Source organism: Elaeis guineensis, chromosome 15, assembly GCF_000442705.2.
Source record: "Elaeis guineensis isolate ETL-2024a chromosome 15, EG11, whole genome shotgun sequence".
Lineage (NCBI taxonomy): Eukaryota > Viridiplantae > Streptophyta > Magnoliopsida > Arecales > Arecaceae > Elaeis > Elaeis guineensis.
Window position 1 is genome coordinate 69,104,583 of NC_026007.2, and position 19,337 is coordinate 69,123,919.

A 19,337-nucleotide genomic window follows, 5' to 3' on the forward strand; every position below is an offset into this window, starting at 1 on the left:
ACAGGCTTCTACTTTACTGTTGTGAGCCTGTGAGGTGATGATATATAAATGCCCGAGTCTTGAGAGATCTGCTCTCTGACCAGCTGTACGGCACCGGACAGCAGCCAACTTTTGCTGCAAATCAGCATCCAACACTTGATGCACTGTGACAACCATAAAATGGTCGTGCGTACAACTTCACTATCCCTCTCGGTAACAAATATCTGACACGTGGGACAAGCATTGAACACCAAGTTATATGCAGTTGGTTGTTATACCATTTCTGAAAAGGTTTCCGGCTGGAGTTTTGAGGCAGTATCAAGGAAATAATGTTGGTTGTCTTGTTAATAGATGCAATGGATTATAAATTATCTCGCATCATAGATGTTAAAGGTTAACTTACATTGTATCTAATATCCAAGATTACATATTTATAAATTATTTGAGTACGGTTATCTATTTGCCACTTGGAATTAGAGATGTAACCCCCAAGATTTGACATATGTTGTCTTGAATCTTGAAGAGATTTTGATGAGGTAGCATTAGATCCGATGGATCCACATAGATCTGAGCAAATTTTGTCAACCATCGAAAAACCATAAAATGATAAACAAGATCTCTGAACAATGATAAATGATGTCAATCGTAAATTGTACAATTATGAAAAGGCTAATCTGCATGATACTATAATTACAACCAAAGAAATCTCTTTTTTGTGTGTTTTCATGTGTTTCTCCACTCATGTTATCTAATTAGTGATTCAACTAAGTTCATCTTAATTTTATGTGATTCAAATAGATCGGCTTGACTCATTGGGTTCCCACACTGTTGTGACTTTGCAATTCTCCTTTACTATTTAGAAAAAGGTTGAAAGTTATTGTTTCTAAGTCACAAAAATTATCTTCAAACAAGCATAACTCAATTTTACACATATTTTAGATGATGTCTATATCACACTGTCGATCCTATACACTAAAAATTAACAATGACAACGATCTTGTAACTCGATCTCATGGATCTAGTTGGTCTAAATCCTTCCATTTTGGTGGCGGTTGTTTGTTCTACCGGTTAATATGTAAATCACTGGTTTTACAACCTTTCTTGCTAAGTAGGTGCCATTGTTTGATTTTTGGCGGTACGAAAAGCTACAACATTGTTCCTAAAAATTGGGAGAGAATAATGACATATTTGTATTATGTTAGCACTTCTAGTAGCACTACAAATCAGTCGATATCGTTAGAACTATTTGGGGGACGAACTCCATAATCATGATGGCTCCATGATTAAGCATACAAATAAAATGTCATGCACGGTTGACATTGGCCATTAGGACTGGACTTAGACATCCTCACTACCATTTCTTGTGTAGGGCTTGGGTACACCTTGCTATAATGCAATTGTTATGGTGGTCACTATCAACAAACAACTACTCTGGCAGGTGGTCAATATCAACAAACAACTACTCTGGCAGTACACTCTTTTTACAGCATAAAGGTACCAAAGCTGTAAGTGACCGCAAAATGGAGTCCAAGAACGGACCCATCTTTCACTTAAAAAGGGCAAAAAAAGAAAAAGTATTGGGCCCAACACATACATCAAGAGAGAGGAGTTGGGCAAAGGTTATTTATGGGAATTGGAATTCTTAATTTTGCTTTGTAAGGGACATGATCTATTAGGGAGGACCAACATCATGATCCACAAGGGTCTATAGGTGGTCATTTTCTTGCATGCATCATTGCTAGCAAGGATTATAGCCAGCTGTGACATAACCCTAATTCTTTTCTTCTTCTAGAGCATCAAGATTAAACTATGAGCAAAACTAGAATGAGGTTAAATATGTTGGGTTTGGGCTGTATCTTTGATATGGAAGAATGATTCATCTTCTTTCAATCATTGGATTGTGCAATGACCGCTTAGAGGTAGATGGAAAAAAGAGATTAGAATGCTTTGAGAACTATACCTTGCACATCGATCCAACGGTTGATATTGCAAAAGAAGATCAATTATTTTTTCATGCAAAAGATGCAACTCTTCTTAGAGGTGAAAGTGATATAGATATTATCCATCCGGAGCTATTTTCGTATTTGAATCAATTTGAATGTGGATAGAAATTTGAGGTTCCAACTAATATCCATATTTGTATCCATATCCATAAAAAAAAATTGATATGGATATGAATAGACAACTATTTAATCCATATCCGAATATCTGAATCTACATGTAATCCTATATCATTTTATATACTATTTATTAATTTTTTAAAAAAATATACAACGATATAAATATATTATTAACATGATTTATCATCTATTTAGTCATAACTTTGATTCTATAGTCATAAAGTTTAATTATCTAAGTAATATCCGTAATTATATCCATACTTCCAATATCTAAATTGTATTCATATCTATTTAAAATAAATATGGATATGAATTATTGCATCCAAATAATATTCATATCTATATTTGTATTTATCAAATAAAATAAATATGAATATCGATATGGTGGTATTCGATCCATTTTCAGCATCAACTCTTCTTCAAATATGTTGGGCACAAATAACATGTTACATTTTGAACATATATTGGTAGAATGCACGATATCCAAAAACTATTGTAGATGATTGTGATGCTATAAAAGCCGGTCATTAGGGTAGTAACAACTGAAGGTTGCTAGAGATTGGAGCTGATCATAGGTTGAAACTGGGGGTGCTTTTGCCTATATAAAGAAAGAAGAAAAGATGGTCTTCTTCCATGAATAAAGCTATTCCAATCATCCTTTGGAGTAGCTATTCTAGAATAAGGAGGCTTAATTGGAATAGATTTTTTTAGTTTTCATGTTTTTCCTAGAACAATTTGGCAGGTTTCCAAAGTCTTTTCTTTCTTGATTCCTAAATCAAACACAGCTTAATTAGATACCTCATATATCGCAACAATTCAAGATCTCACCTAAAAAGACTAGCTAGAGATATTGTTTGGGTTTTATGGTACTATATAAGTACACAAGATTTTTTCAGCGAATAATCGATATGAGACTAAATATACATCTGCACAAATCCTTACATACTCCCTCCTTTAAGCCTTGACGTTCTCATCTAGCCTAAAGGTCCAAATCCATACTTCCATTCATAAAAACTATTATCATTTCTACCAAATATATCCTAATCCACATAGGCTATGGGTCGGATCTATCCTGATACCATTTATAACGACTCTAAACCTCATCCAAAAGGGCTGGTCAAAGGTATTATTTGGATTTTCTAATCTTCTATAAATATCAAAAATTTTTTAAATAAATAATTGATGTAGGACTAAATATACGTCCGCACAGTTACAATGAATGCTGCCAAGGGTAACATTCCTTAGTATATACAACAAATCAGTGGACAAGCCAACAAAGCTATAGTCCATTTGTTGTGCTTTTCTTGAGGATCAGGACCTTGAAAGGTTTTTCTATTCTTTTTATCTCTTTTCTTTTCTCTTTTTGATAGGAAAACAACCACTAGATTAATCGAATGGACATCCTTCAGCGCCTCAGCCTCATTGGACTGAGAATTTGGTTGTAAAGACTCAAACGGATCTCTCAAGCCAAAAAGTAAGTCACACCCATTTCATGCTCCCATCGTGTAGCTCAAATTGCATGTGCATATAGTTAGAAGAAAGCAAGAAATTGAAACAAAAGGGATTGTACATGGTTGGGGGGATGTCGATCGATATCCAGCACACCTTGATAACTCTTCTTCCTTGTCCGATCAACCCTCGCTCTATCATCAGACTCCATGTGGCCGACAAGTGGTAACACAGCATCATGCAACGTTTCATTCCACAATTTTAATGAAATGATTGGTGCCAAAATTAAGTTTAGAAGAGTTATAACAAATTGAACAAGTTCAATTACACCAAAGGAATATACTGGAAAAGGCCAAAGTAAGTCGAGAGGATTAAATATCTATTAATAAAGTTAGATGAGGATGAATGGTAGAGGAGTTAAAACCATTTAATCTCATTCAATGTTTTGAGCGCAAGTTAGATCCGAAGTAAATCATGCATTTGTCATATATCAACCAATCCAAAATAACCCCAGCTGCCACATTGCATGTTGAAACGTAGGATCCTATCCCATGCCCATGGATTATCGATTGCTGAGCTTACTCGGCGAGCTCTCATTGGTCCAACTTAGTCTTCCCCTGTGCAGAGCCACACCAGTAGATAAACCCAACATGTGGTGGCAGTTTTTTGCTTTTACAGTTGGTAGAGTCCAAACTCCTAACCCTCTCTCTCTCGAGCAGAAACTTTTTAAAAAAGTTGGCCATCTTATAGCCAGTCGCGTGGTGCATCCAGAAGCACGACCACGTGTGGGTGCCCACCCCGGGGGAGCATCCCATGCAACCCCGCCCGCCCCATGCAATGACGTCCGACGGGGACGTGCATTTGGTGTGCGACCAACCTAACAACCACCCTTCTGACATCGCCCCCATTTCCACAAGCTCTCTCCCCTGTGGCCCCCATTCCCGTTCGATACTCCCACCCACACAATTCCTTCTCCCTCCACCCACCTGCATCCCATACTTATCGAACCAATTTATTAATCCTAGAGATAGCAACAAAACATCAACAAACATTAGATATGACCTAGCTAGGACTAGGTCCTGATCATATAAAAATGGGCAGGATGATCCCCTTATGTACATACAAGTGGTGGATATATATATATATCTATATGCATCAGACTTTTGTTTTAATATATCCTTGGGTGATCAGATACTCACATAAAAATGTGGGAGTTAATGCTGCATGTGAGCATCCGGGATATACGTGGTGGATAGCCGGCCCATGCAACACGTGTTGGTGAGAGGAGGCCAACCCTATTCTCTATCTCCACATCGAGTTCAATGTCATGTCTCCTTTTGGTCACATGGGACTGATGGCCACCCCTAGAGCCACCCCTTAAGCTTCCGCTTGAACTGATCGGTTCTCCTGCTAATTGCCACGGAACATGATAGGGTGGAAACTAAGCCCCATACATGTTGGTGCCTCTGAGTGGAAATCCTCACATGTTGTGCTACTTCCAATTAGTGGTCTTGGCCTCTCTGACAATTAGTTCTCGAGGACAGGAGGGTCCCGCTAGGGCTCTAAGGGTTGGGTTGGGTTGGTGAGGCGCCCATTTGTACACCCTAACCAGCCGCAGTGCTATAGCTGGAGGCCTTGATCCGATGCATCGGAGGAGAAGTGTACTGCTATGCTATATCCCTTGGAACCTGCATCACATGATCATCGCCAAAAAGTGGGCCATGGCTCCGCGCAGCATGGGCTCGGCATGCCACGCCGGGTCACGTGGCTGTACCCCGAGGTGCCTGAGTGGCCCCACGTGGCAGTGCCACTCCACGTCGGCGGGACCGGAGCCAACCATGCAGGCCGTGCTCTCAGGGCGCCTACGCCTCCGATCCGGGGGCCACCATGTGTCGCACTGAAGCTGGTGGTGGTGGGGAAGCGTAGTTACCGGTTCTGGTAAAACGCTGCCGTTATCTCGAGCTTGTTAATTACACAACGCTCGGACCCTCTCACTCCCATCCCGGCCAGTTGGTTACCTTAATCTCCAAGCACGGCCTCGAATTAATTATATATTTAAAGCACTAGAAGAAAAAGAAAAAAAAAAAAAAGGTGGGGGGGGGGGGGGGGGATTTTTCAACAAAATAATTATTAAAAAAATAATATATAAAAGTTGTTGGAAAAGCTGTTGTTGACGAATTTTAAGTCAATCGGAAGCCATCAATAAAAGTCTTGTCGGCAAAAAATAGATGCATGAAAAAATCCATCAAGAAAGGTCAACGTTTTTTTTTTTTTATTTTTTTTATTGAGGACTATTGCTCCATCAAGTATTTATGATGAAATTTTGTCTGTGGAGAGAGAATAAATTTTTTTTACCATAATTTTAGTACCGTAGGAAATAATTAAAAATTTTGATAACAAATATTTATCCGTTGGCAAAAGTTACATGCATCTCAACCATCGGATGCCTCTTTTTGGATACTGCAGCATTGTAACTTTTTAAAAAAAAGCAAATGAAGATGCTAGGGATGGAAAGTGGATTTTTCTTTTCTTTTTCAGCAAACGTAGAAGCTAAACTTGGAAGGAAAGAGACGATTATATCTCTTTGGTTGCCATGGGACTCCACTCAGCATTTCCAACGACCAATTATTTTAATTGCGGAAAAGTAAAGTCCAATTCCATCAAGTTTTACTTATGTTTGGTCAGAAAAAAAGATTTTCCCCCCACGGTCATCTCTCATCCATTGGAAAATATTTTAACACATGACAATATATTCCCAAAACAAATATTTCTCAACAAAACTACTTTTTCTATGTATAATTTGTAGTCCGCTAGGAATGTTTGCGACAATTACCTACCCTTTTTTTTTAGTGAAGGCTTCATGCAATAAAACACCTTAAGGCTTCCTACGTACATTGTTCTTGAAGGAGATTTGTTGATAGTGATCAGATGGTTAACGAATCCACCAAATTCGAAGACTTCTTATACATTAGCATATATCACTGGAGAATGGATTCTGCTCTTCTTTTTTATGAAGTGATTTACATCTTTAGGGAATCTAGCTAATAATACTGCTAATTGGATGGCAATACATATGATTAATCAAAGAGGAACTTTTTTATGGACTTTATTTTCTGATTTTCTTTTTTTTTATTTTCTTATATGTTATTTTCTGATTCACAAGAATATATTTTTTATAGAGGAGCATAAATAAAATCTGACTTTTAAAAAAAAAAAAAAAAAGGGGGACATAGAGGGATTCCTAAGTGAACATGATGGGATGGAGATTATGTTTGCCTGAGAGGTCTCCAGATGATAAGACAATGCAAAGGACGAGCGGTGGTGCTATTCTCAATCACAAGGGAGACAAGGCATCTTTTGGGTTTAGTGTAAATGTTATTAACATAAGACTAAAGCCTCCACTTGATGGAGTTCAGAAGTCCCAAGTTTATATTAATCCTAGTCCGCAGACAAGTGGGAGAAAGATGTCAAGTAGCAAGAGCCTAACATGTTCGAAATATGGCATGAGTTTGCCAATAAATCGGCTAAGGGTATTTTATTAAAACAAAGGAAAAAAGATCCAACACGAGTGTAGAAGGTAGTGGAACAAATAAATTTAGAAAGAAACAAACTGAAAAATTAGAATAAAAAAAAAATAATATTATTTTTATAAACAACAAGTACAGAAGAGGCAAAATACCTAAAAAAGTCATCATGAAGTCCATGATCAAATGTAGAAAGTTTGGACTCGATCAACTATCTAATCATACTATATCGATCATAGTACGGCCCGGGGAAAAATTCCACGAATTATGAATATTCCCGTGTTCTTCAAGACTCCGGAGAAGAAATTTATTGCCAAGGTTAGTAATGCAAGAAAAGCGGTGAGTACGGCGGGATTAGCAGGTGGGCCCATCGCGGAAAACGGGAAGGGAATTGTAGGCCTGTGAAACTTTCTCATCAATATGTTCTCATTAGCTTGCCTTTTTACAGGCCTCTTCCCATCTTTTTCTCTCTCTCCAGCCTCCCCTCCCCCACGCTATAAAGTTGCCTTCCTTTCTCTCCCTTTCCGTCTCTCTCTCATCCCCACCCCACCCTTCCTTTCTTATTCCGGCTTCGCCCTCGTTCTCCATCCAGACCCCTCAAGGATGTCCAGCAGAAGGTCCAGGATCACAGAGGAGGAGATCAATGAGCTCATCTCCAAGCTCCAGTCCATACTCCCTGAGACCCGCCGACGAGGCACTAGCAGGGTAAGCGTCCAACCTTTGCCCATTTTATTCCTGTGCCGTGTTGAGCTGGATGTGAGGTCTAATTAGAGCTCTCATAATATTTATATACTGAAGCAGGCTTCGGCGTCGAAGCTACTGAAGGAGACGTGCAACTACATCAAGAGCCTCCACCGGGAGGTCGACGACCTCAGCGACCGCCTCTCCGATCTCTTGGCCACCATGGACACCAACAGCCCCCATGCAGAGATTGTCCGGAGTCTTCTTCAGTCTTAAATATGAGAGTTAGTCTTACCATTACTATATTCTAATTCTAATGTAGAACTATTTATAAGCTTAGGGCCAGACCAGGAGCAGCATTAGCTTCTTCTTTTTTTTTTTTTCCTCTCTCTCTCTCTCTACTTTAATGTACATTTCTTTGAGGCTCGAGTTGTTTCCCCTAGCAACCGACCAGCAACCACCGCTAAGAAATCTAAATCTCATGTAATGCTTCTTCTTTTTTCTACTCGGTCGCCTTTATCTTATTCTATTTCTCACCTTCATGGCTGCTTCCAACTCTCCAATTCTATCCGTACCTCATCTGAAAAGGTTACGCTATCTAACCCCAAAAAAAGATTTCCCTTTGCGTTCAGACCGTTCCGGTGCACCGCCGGAACCACATAGCGAATGCACAGCATAAGGTCCTACAGTCGTGGCGGCGGGTTCAGGTGTATCTAGAAAGAATTATCGCGTTCTTTCGCGAGGTCATCCGCCTGCGCAGATCTGGAAGCCACCATTGCACGACCCAACGGTGGATTCCCACGAAAGATACGAACCTGTCCCCGTTGGAGGGTGGCGACCAATGGGAGCCGACGAGGCTCGGGGGTGGATTCCAGCGATGTGGATTAAGCTGTTCCGGTGGAGCAACGAAACTGAGAATGGGCGATGCCGATCGAGAGTGAGGGATCGGACGGCTGGCGGCGACGGATGACGGCAAATTGGGCGCGAGACGCCAGCCTCAGAACGTGATGCGGGCTTAACCCTTAGGTCCGCCGGGCCCACGATTACAATGCGGCCCCCACCATCTAATCAGTGTACCTTCCTCTTCTCTCTCTCCCGCGGTTACAAAAAAAAAAAAAGTTAGTTGAGCGGACGGTTACACAGGCAAAGCGCGATAGAAGTTACCACCGAAAGGCAAAACGAATCCTCTTTCCACACATGCCTCTACAATAATGACAAAGCCACACATTAGACAGTCTATGTTGTACAAATAAAATTGGGGTAGAAAAAGAAGGGAGAAAAAAGAAAAAGAAAAAAAAAAAAAAAAAAAAGGAAAAGGACTGAAATGGAGCTCCTGCTTTGCTTCTCTGTAGATAGTGCGTTTCCTTCCCGTCCGGACCTGCACGATGTGGAAGTTGGGAAAAAAAGGTTAGGATAGGCTCGGTTAATGAACGAGGGTATAATATAAACGTATTTCTAGCGAAGAAAAAGAATGTATGAATCTGAAATGACTGTCATACCCCTAGGAGTGAGGGTATTTGATAGAATCAAAGGGGTAGAATCATTCATTTGGTGAGGCGTACGAAGCGGCTCAGATTCCAGGAGGATAGGACTGTGGGGATAAACGTATAAGGTTTATGGGACGTGCGGTCACCGTCGCTGAAGATTGAATAAATAATATTATAGATCTTTAAAATAAAATCGATCAATAAATTAGGAAAATAAAAGAAAGAAAGGAAGAAAGAAATAATGAATTTAAGGAGAACGATGAATTAATGTTAAAAGAAAAAAGATCCTGTTAAATTGAAATTGGGAAAAAAAAAAAAATCATAATCTCTGATGAGAAAGAGTAGAGAAAAAAATAGATCGATCGCCAAAAGTAAAATCGGAGGAAAAAACATCGAATTCAAGACGGACCAGTTCCGGGCTCTGATATCACCGGAGGGGGGAACTGATCCCCGCCTTATTCCCGAGAGGGGAAGACGGCAGGATCGATGGCGACCGCGAGCACAGGATGGCGTCCACGTGGGTGCTCAGATGGAGCAGCGCGATCCGATGGCTGGCGCTCCGCAGTCCCTCGGCCGTGATCTTGAGCTCCTCCTCCCGTATTCTCCTCACCTGGCTGTGCACCAGAAGCCGGCCGCTGACCTCCGCCACCGCCGCGGCCTTCTCCTTCCCTTCCTCAGTCTCCATCACCGCATGGCCCCCGGCTCCAGCTAGGTCCGGCGAACGCCATTTATAGAAAGGAGAGGGGGAGGCGGAGGAGGAGGTGGGCTTGCGAATTCCTTACAAGTTGCGCGACCCAGGCGCACAAGTGGGGCACGTGAGGGGACACGTGCCCATGGTTGGGCGTTTCGAGTGGCGGAAGGGCGGTGGCGCCGGGGCCAGCAAGAGAGCCGTCACGGTTACGGTAGGAGAGGTGTAGAGGACAGGAGGGGGCGACGGCGCCACGTAGGGGGTAACGGTGGGCCACGTCACGGCCAGGGCCACTCGTCGAGGACACGCGGGCTCTTTAGTTGCCCACTGATTCGGGTGGAACATCGCGCCATTGACTGTGGCCGAGTCTGTTAACTGAAATCCATATGATTCTGGCACGCATTTCCAATCCAGCTGTTTGACCCCTCGGATCACAGCTCCGACAATTCTCCCGGGAGAAAAAAAGGCGTTACTTGACTTTAAAAAATACAAATTCGGGATACTTCGAACAATCAGATTCTAAAGGACGATTGGGCAAACCAGGAAATATATATCTTCCTCAATATAAAAATATAACGGTGTGTATTCTAAAGATGTGCAGGATTTCTAACTATAAAAATAATTGAATACCTTGCACGTCACATTGTTAATAACTCGATTCTTTTCACTTTAATAAATAGAGGATTTTTTTCTATCAAAAATTCGAGGATATTTTAGAATAAAAGTGAAAAATGGAATTAAAAAAAAACAAATTCAAAACTCATATATAATGGGTGGGCGAAGCTTGGACATTGCTGAGCTCTCAGATTTTAGTTTTAAATCTTTCGGGTTCTATCTGAAAATAAGAGATACTTTTTATAAGACATGCAGAAGTTGCTCTAAACTTTTTACCAGCACCAAGGTTGGTTCCTCTTATGGAATTAGATTTAACAGTCTGATGAAGTTCGCTCATTAACAATATTTCAAGACAAAATAATGTAGGGAGTAAATTTGCTTACCAAACTGGAAGATCTAGTTTCTACCCAACCTGAAATCCCCATTTTAAGATTGTCAGGCCTGCTGATGTTCATTGTAACACTAAGGATATTTCTATTTGTACACTAAGGATATTTCTGCAAAGAAAATAAAATGGGACCTGCATTCGAAGCCGGATAATCATCTTTCCATATGCTCGTATGCCGATATACTTTAGAAATGTCGTCTCTTTGACTACATTTGGTTCCAAAACCCTGCTATCTACAATTGTAATACATCTGAAGAATCTTCATCCAATAAGTCAGTCCCGCCACAGCATCTCCTCTGGCTTGAAGAACATAAGTTGTTTCTAGTTATTAGACTCATAAGTTGCAACAAAACCGAGAGGACAGCAATTTCATACCTTTCTGAAACATGCTGCTGATCCACCCAACAAATCGATCCAAAAACAGCAATTTCCTTTCCCACCGCAGTAGCTCCTGTAATAAATTGCAGCCATCAAGGTGGAAAAGACGGACTGATACACGACAACCTTACATTATCTTATAACTTCGCAACACTCCTAAACCACTATTGTTTCACCTCATCTTACACTCATTAAAAGAAGCACAAACAATTTCTAGATGGTGATGAAAACATATAACCCTTAGAAAACGAGAGGGTTGGAGCAGCAAAAAACCATCGTTAGGCAAATAATTCAAGACAAGCAAAAGGGGGAATCAATAACGCATCACTTGGGTGATACAATCCATTTTCAGCATACTCAGTTCATAATATAACATCAACATATATAACATCCAAATAAGAGCAGAGACAATAGAGCAACACAATTTCATATTCCAATAGTCAGAAAAGAAAGAACAAGAGCGTTCTCTAGGTGAATCTACCAAGACTCTTCATAACAATAATTGAGAAACTAAACTGATAATTATTTGCTACTAGGATCATAATCGAGCACTTAATCTTCATCTTCCTCATCACCATCACCTCCTGCTGCCTTCTTGGCTGCTGCCTTCTGGTTCTTTCGCTTCACTCTTCCAGGGCGACCTCCACCAAATGGGCTATTGAGAGCAAAATCAATGTGCTTAGCCGAGTCAACCCTCACCATGAATGAAGGAATGTTCACCAACTGGCGGCCCACCCTGCAACAGGAGGTTCAAAGGAATTTATTCAAGACATCCACATCAGGGTCAGAGTGAATTATAGAGCTAATCCTCTACAGAAACCATCAGAACATATATGAAAGAAATTGTGATGGTTAGATATATTTTAACAATGTAATTACCCAAAAGAAAATGAAAGAAAACAATCAACTTTCTTTTCATACACGAGAGAGCTAGATGCTGTGTCGTACAACCAATGTGAAATAAGCATGGCACCATGTTAGTAGTTGCAGACTAGTGGTAGTTGGAGTACGACATCTTGCAAGCAGGAATGTTGCTTAACTAACAAACAGAAGTCACGAAAAGAATAACAAAACAAGAAACAGAGACAAAGCCAAAGCTTTCATCAGGGACAAGAAAAACAAGAATATACTTCAAACTTGATGAATTGTGAAGAATTGGTGAATGGACAGAATTCCAGATATTGAGACATAAGGAAAAAAATAAGCTCCTCAAAGAAAAGCTTAATCTTTTTTTATTTTTTTGCTGAAGGACAAGCTTGATTCTTTAAAGACAAGACTAAACAAGCAAAATAAAACTGACATGTTAACATGGCACCCTGAGAGAATCACTGTTTGATGAAATAACTCAGAACTGTGAGCAGGTAATGATAAGACATTTTGTCGCATTCCTGCATAACAAACAAACACAACATTGCTTTTCTTTTTTTAAAGAAAAAAAAAAAAACTTGTGTGCTGGCCTGACAATCCCAAAATCAACTAAAAATCTGATTTTCCAAAATGAAATTGGAATCTATAACAATTACAAGCAACAATTTTATTGGGATGCATATTATGGCTACAGGCAACAGATATAGGGTAACACACTGAATATGACAACCAAAATAATATCTGATATGAAACCAAATCCCCTCCTAAGTTCTAATCAAGTCTTTGTTTTTTTCATTGCACCTGCTCATGCCATCCAACAAAGGGTGCTTTGGCAGTGCATAATATTTATCTCAGACAATTTTGTTTTTGGCTTACAAAGACACCATCTACTATTATAAGAAAACTCTTGGAGATAGGACTCCACCAACATTTGACCCCATTTTTGATAATATTTACAGAGTACCAACTACGAGACAGACTCTAGCTAGGGATGATTCTAACTGATTTTTTCCCTCTCTCCCTCTTATTCAAAAAAAAAAAAAAAAAGCTCTTTTTCTTTCTGTTTCCACTTCACACGTAAGGCACATCTATGACACACACCAAATAGTAGTACTAATAGTCCATGAGAAAAGGAACTGAAGTACAATCACTCTTAGCTAGAACCATGGAAGGGAAAGGAAAGTCACGATCCCAACTTCTGGCCAAGCTACGAAAAGCAAACTCAGATAACCAGTTAGCATGTCAAGTGCTCTCTCTTGGATAACCAGTTAGCATGTCAAGTGCTCTCTTGGATAACCAGTTAGCATGTCAAGTGCTCTCTCTTGGCAAACATGAGATAGTTTTTTTAAAAAAGGATAGCTCAGCAAGCATATCACCGCAGAGAGGGTGAGACTTGCAAGTATCTATGTTGTAGGGAGGCAGCCAATCTACGACCACCCCAGAATCACCTTCGAACTAAAGGGAGGATACATTGATATTCACCTTATATGCAAGGCCCTTTTTTGATTTTGTCCGTATTAATCGTCATCTTGAAAGAGTACCCTAAGTCATTGACTCAAGGATTGTCAAGCTGGAGGCTGCAGAAAGGATCTCGTGAGTGTGAAAGAATGGTGATTACCAACGTGGCATTTGCTGAGAACAAACAAATGTTTCAAAAATGCAAACAACAAATATTCTGATCGGGAAAGAAGCAACTATTAAAAGAAATAGATAATCACGAATTTTATTTGTGAATAAATACAAATAACTGTAAGCAAAGTATTTAAGCTTTCTATTGTTATATGGGTTTTCAGCCGTGCCTTGATGAGGCTGTGGTAAACATCGGGCACACAGCACCCACACACATACAAATATATAGTCTGGAACAAAGCCCAGATAAATAATGATAGATGCCTATTTGCAAATAATCTAACAAACATATTACATAAAATATCAGTATTGACAAATCCTTTATAGCTTTAAGGAATATCACAGAAACAACTAATGTGACACTCCAAATGAAAAGGACTAAAATTATTGTTACTCGCACATCCATTGATCTCAAAAAAGAATAATATTATTACTTTATTATTGTCAGCAAAAAGATATCATTGGAGAAAAGAAAATAGTTAAAGTAAATCACAAAATGGAGATATTTCGGAGTTCCAGAATAGGAAAGAGGAAGAACGACACTCTTTCAATCACCATGATTTCAGACAAAAATCATCACCACCACAGTCTCAACTCTCCAGCAAGAACAATGAAATAAACATATTCAAAAACATAAACAAGATCCATAGGAAAAAAGTAAAGATACCATCAGAGAAAAATAGGTTGCATCAATCTAGACACCAAACAGTCTCAGACGACCGTCGTGAGAAATATTAACTTATTCTCATCATATGGCACATCTATATATTTGTCTCTTAAAATAAGAAATTAAAAGTGCACATAACTTATTAGCGAAAAAGAGCATCTATGACAAAATGAAAAAGAGGTAAAAACATGGAGGAAAAGAAAAATAAAAATAGAGGTAGAAAATCAGGCCATCAACCTGCACTTATTGTGTAACTTTGCAATCTGCTGCTGCAAAGTTATCAAAGCTCCAAGGCACACAAAGGAATTACATCCCTTCAAGCTTGGCACAAGGAGCAATGCAAGGCACGCCTTGATGAAGTGAGGCACAAAAAACACAAACAGCACATCAATTACTACTAATTATAAATTATATTAAAAAAATATGAGGCTGTATCAGATATCCAAATGCAACCAGGGACTTAGTCCAAATATTTGAAGAAGACAGTACCCTGTTTCAGCATGAAGGAAAAAAAAGGGATTTAGTCCCCAGTTTCACATCAGCGAATAAGCAAAACAAAAATAAAAAAAGGAGAGGGCTTTGTCCCCTCACATCAGCAGAAAAAAGAAAAAAGGAAACAAAAGGACTAGGTACCCTGTTTGTCATCACACAGCAGCTGCTGCTGCTGAGAAGAAGAAGAAGACACGGGACTGGTCCCCTTTTTCACAGAAGAAGACTTTTTGTCCCCTCTTTCACAACAGCAAAACAAGAAAAAGGGAAAAAAACAGTTCCTGTTGCAGTAACAAAGAGTAGCTTGTCACATCACCCTCAAGCTGCCATGAGTTCCTCTTTTCCTCCTTTCTGTAACTGGAGAAGTCAATTAATTTCTGAACACTTTACTTTTAATTGTGAAGCTTTGATCAGCTTTAATCCAAGGCTGTGATCTAGTCCTGCAGAAGCTCAATAAACTTAGCTTTAATAAGCCAGGCATGCCTTTTTTGTGCCTTAGTGCCTCAACAAGGTACACACCTTTGCACTACCAATGCGCCTTATTGAAGGGGTTTTACCTCAAGACAGATGAGACACTTAGGGTGGGCTTCACCTATGCTTTGCACCTAGGTGAGCCTATCAAAAAACTGGTTTGCTCTGGTCACTTTATACTGTTCTAGAAGTCAGCATCACTTTTTTTCCGCAGAGAAGCATACGAAGAGCATTGCAAATGAAAGAATGAAGGGTTACACATCTAATATATATTTTAATATATTAAAATTTAATTAGATTTTCACCCCCCCTTCTTTATTTTTGTTATCCCATATAGCATTTTTTTTCCCTAAGGCTACATTTGGTTCAAGCATAAAGCAGGCACAAGTCATGGAATAAGGCTAAATATTGTCAAATAGCATTTAGGAAAGAGGCATAATGAAGGAATGGTTATGCCGGTCAAACATGCTTGTGAGGGACAACAGTCATAAACTATTCCTGGCATAAAGGCACCCATATTATGATCGAAAAATTTATCATCCCAATGTTACTCCCAAAAGTGGAGCAAAATACAAAAATGGAATAACTCAAGGCATTAATATTCCCATAAGCCTAAATTTTGCTATTCCCATTTTTTATGCCTGAATCAAACAGAGCCTAAATTCAGAAATTTAAGAGTACCATAGTCTAAATGAGGATATGTTTAACTGCAGGGTTCAAGTTGGCTCTACATCCAAGTAGCACATGACCGCTGACACATTTTACAATATCTGTATCTGATCTATAATACAATCCAATTTATCCATATGGATCACCATTCCTTATGAGGCAAACTTCATTTAAGTCAGTTCCTCACACATTTGTACTTAGCTTCAATTCCATAAGTGACAAACTTGAGCATAAAAAATAATGTTGCATGGCCAAATTCAACGCAGAACCCTAAGGCATCAATGTAATACTGTAATTACACACCAGGACACTTTTTCTAGGGTGTCCTCTACTTTATAATCAAGAAATGCTGAGAAATTTATGGTTCATTCTAACATTAACTGTAATTAGACACCAGGACACTTTTTCTATGGCATCCTCTACTTTGTAATCAAGAAATGCTGAGACATTTATGGTTCATTGTAACATTAACTGTAAGCAAACAATCATCATAGGTTGACACCAGGACACTTTTTCTATGCTGGCATGAAGACTAAGAATCGCCTATTGTTAACCAAGTAATACTTACCATGGCTAAGCTACACAACATATCATTGCTGCAAAAAACAAAAAGTATCATGAGTGGCATACCACCTCTCTCATGCTCAGCAATAAAAAAAACATTTAGAAAACTAACAAGAAATAACAATACTCATATTGTATAGACTGTTTATATCTGTATAGACTACACTAGTTCATAAACCTTCTAGCACTGAGGTACATTAAATTTATGTACAACTGCATTTATATAGACTGCTTATATTTGCATAGACTACACTAGTTCATAAACCTTCTAGCACAGAGGTATGTTAAATTTTGCGTCCACTTATAACACATATGGCCTCATATTTTCTTGAATACTAAATTAAAAATTTAAAAAAAAATCAATTTGCACTATTCTCTAAAAAGAGTCACCAATTTTCTACCATGTGCTTGAAGAGTCACCAATCTTCAAGTAAAAAAGGGCATGATACAAAACTTTGGATGTTAAAAATTTAAACAGCCACATAATCACAAAACAGTCAAATCTATGCAGCCAACATTGAATTACATATTGAGAAATATGAAACAAAAAACAATGCATGGAGCATAGTTTTGACTTAGAGATCATGAAACAAATCAAAAAGTTCCCAAAAGTTGAGCATATTATGAAAAGTTCACGCTATTAAAGACAGAATCTCGGACCAACCACCAAAGCTTTGCAAGCGGTTGGATTCATGAAAAATGTCTCCTGTACAGATCAAGTGAAATCGACACAAAAACATCAGAAACATGACAATTACTACACTGCAGTCTTACATACCTGATGTGGCGCTGCCTGATGAGGACCCTGGCGTGATGGATCGACTTGGCCATTCCAGACTTGAACACCTGTGTCTGGAGCCGGCGCTCGAGGAAATTCTCCACGGTGAGGGCCAGAACATAATCAAGCTTGTTCTGGTTCTCGTCAAGGAGCCCAAACCGGTTCATCCGGCGCAAAAGGGCCTCTCCCTCAAATATCCTCCGTGGGTTCTTCTCGTCGAGGGTGAGGAGCTCCCTTGCAGCATTACGGATGCGACTCAGGACATACTGGACCCTCCAGAGCTCCCGCTTGCACCGGAGCCCGTACTCTCCAACAAGCTTCAGCTCCGCGTCCAAACGCTCCTTCTCATATGGACGACGGGGCTTCTTAAAAGTCTTCCCATCTATAGATTTTAATGTTATCCCGGTAAAACATCCCACACATTTATAAATAATCGATAGCAATCTCTAAATCCTCAAAAAGGGGGAAAAATTACTAGCATAACTAATCAAAATCAAAATCTATTTGATGAAAAGAAATTTTAGAAGATCAAAGCTATAAATATATACCTCTCCATTGATTGGAGATTTAACTGCTTTTAACATAAAAATAAAAATAAAAATTGTTAAAACAAAGATCTAATGATTCCAACCGAGTATGATCGACTTATTATTCCAGGTCTTCCAATCAAATTCAACACCTCGGGATAAAAATCTCTTTTTTTTATAAAAAAAATTAACAAACCCAAACCGATTTCCCAAAGCTTAAAATCACCACCAAGAAAAAAAAAGGAGCAAAACAGATATTACGTAAATCTAGAGGAACCATCGGAATGTAATCTAGAAATAAAATGTCCATATCAAAACGCCGATATCACATCGATGAGGATTAACCAGTTCGATTGACAAAACAATGAGCAAATATAGCTATATTAATAGCAAAAAATTCCAAAAAAGACAAGAAAAGAAAACAGGCAAGAAACGATTGAAATCAACGGTAAACGACTTCAAATCGAGTGATCTACCCAAGGAGAACAAGATCTGGAACAAAGAAAGAGGAGAAGAGGAAAGAGACTCACAGTTGCGGTAGAAGCTAACGTGGACCATAGCTGGTTACCTCGCCTTCTGCTTTAACACGCTCGCTCTCTGATGCCGAGGGGTAAGAGGAGGAGGAGAAGCGACCAGAGACCGACCGTAAAACCCTAGATCGCCAATTTATAGGGCCAACCCGAAACCCTAGCTCGCGCCTTGGGCGACCGACCGTTGGGCTTGGCCCGGCATTGAGGACTGGACCGGATCGGCCGATTTATAAATTGATGGGCTTACACGAATATTGATGTAGTGAATTCCGGCATGTTGGCCCAAGTACTTGGGACCCAGGGGCCTATAGAGCCACGTTAAAAACTTGGAACGCCAAAGATAAGCTATATTATCTTTAACTTTGTAATGCCCATGGTTGTCATGCTTGTCTGTATACTATCTTGCTGATGCAGCTCCCTAGAGAAGGGATAAAATTATATCTAGGAGAGCATCAATGGCTCAAATATCTTAAATACTCTTGTAGGGAGAAAAGCTCAACGGAAAATGAGCTAGCTACACCATGATGAGCATGCTAATGGAATGATATGACTAATGCAAGACACACGTTGCCCGCATGTATCATTGTAGATTGGTATGCATACAATGGGCATGAACTAAAATGATGTAAAAGACCGCATGATTTAAGTTCTTGCCGAGCGGTTAAAGCTTCTGTTCATTTGATTGCTGCAATTTGAGCAATGCTTGATATCAAGATTCATCGTCTTTTAACCTCTGTTCATTTGATTGCTGCAATTTGAGCAATGCTTAATATCAAGATTCATGGTCTTGACATCAGATCCCATACCACTACCATCATGATTAGGTAAAATATCCAA

The 19,337-nt window shown here is 39.4% G+C and overlaps 2 protein-coding genes, 2 long non-coding RNA genes and 1 other non-coding gene across 7 annotated transcripts; 1 reads left to right on the forward strand and 4 right to left on the reverse strand.

The window, feature by feature from the left end:
* Positions 1 to 7,479: 7,479 nt before the first annotated feature.
* LOC105058341 (transcription factor ILI5) lies at positions 7,480 to 8,277 on the forward strand. Of its 2 annotated transcripts, none has more exons than XM_019855126.3 (2): positions 7,480 to 7,777; positions 7,871 to 8,277. In XM_019855126.3, the coding sequence occupies exons 1-2, from the start codon at positions 7,493 to 7,495 to the stop codon at positions 8,027 to 8,029; spliced, it is 444 nt and encodes a 147-aa protein (XP_019710685.2). In that variant the 5' UTR covers positions 7,480 to 7,492; the 3' UTR covers positions 8,030 to 8,277. The 2 variants fall into 2 exon arrangements, with proteins under 2 accessions (XP_019710685.2, XP_010939530.2); XM_010941228.4 differs by having other exon boundaries at positions 7,874 to 8,277.
* Positions 8,118 to 10,963, reverse strand: LOC105058340 (uncharacterized). Of its 2 annotated transcripts, XR_012137136.1 has the most exons (4): positions 10,927 to 10,963; positions 9,650 to 10,376; positions 9,253 to 9,391; positions 8,118 to 9,131 (listed from the first exon to the last, which is right to left on the reverse strand). It is a non-coding gene; the product is annotated as an uncharacterized lncRNA (long non-coding RNA). The 2 variants fall into 2 exon arrangements; XR_834109.4 differs by lacking the exon at positions 10,927 to 10,963 and having other exon boundaries at positions 9,650 to 10,457.
* A 757-nt stretch (positions 10,964 to 11,720) lies between these two features.
* LOC105058338 (small ribosomal subunit protein uS4y) lies at positions 11,721 to 18,656 on the reverse strand. The gene is made up of 3 exons (XM_010941227.2): positions 18,501 to 18,656; positions 17,444 to 17,825; positions 11,721 to 12,045 (listed from the first exon to the last, which is right to left on the reverse strand). Exons 1-3 carry the CDS (start codon positions 18,526 to 18,528, stop codon positions 11,862 to 11,864), a joined length of 594 nt encoding a protein of 197 aa, XP_010939529.1. The 5' UTR covers positions 18,529 to 18,656; the 3' UTR covers positions 11,721 to 11,861.
* LOC140854019 (uncharacterized) lies at positions 14,267 to 17,436 on the reverse strand. The gene is made up of 2 exons (XR_012137137.1): positions 15,106 to 17,436; positions 14,267 to 14,962 (listed from the first exon to the last, which is right to left on the reverse strand). It is a non-coding gene; the product is annotated as an uncharacterized lncRNA (long non-coding RNA).
* Positions 14,470 to 14,564, reverse strand: LOC114914848 (small nucleolar RNA Z161/Z228). The gene has a single exon (XR_003802707.1). It is a non-coding gene; the product is annotated as a small nucleolar RNA Z161/Z228 (small nucleolar RNA).
* Positions 18,657 to 19,337: the final 681 nt, after the last annotated feature.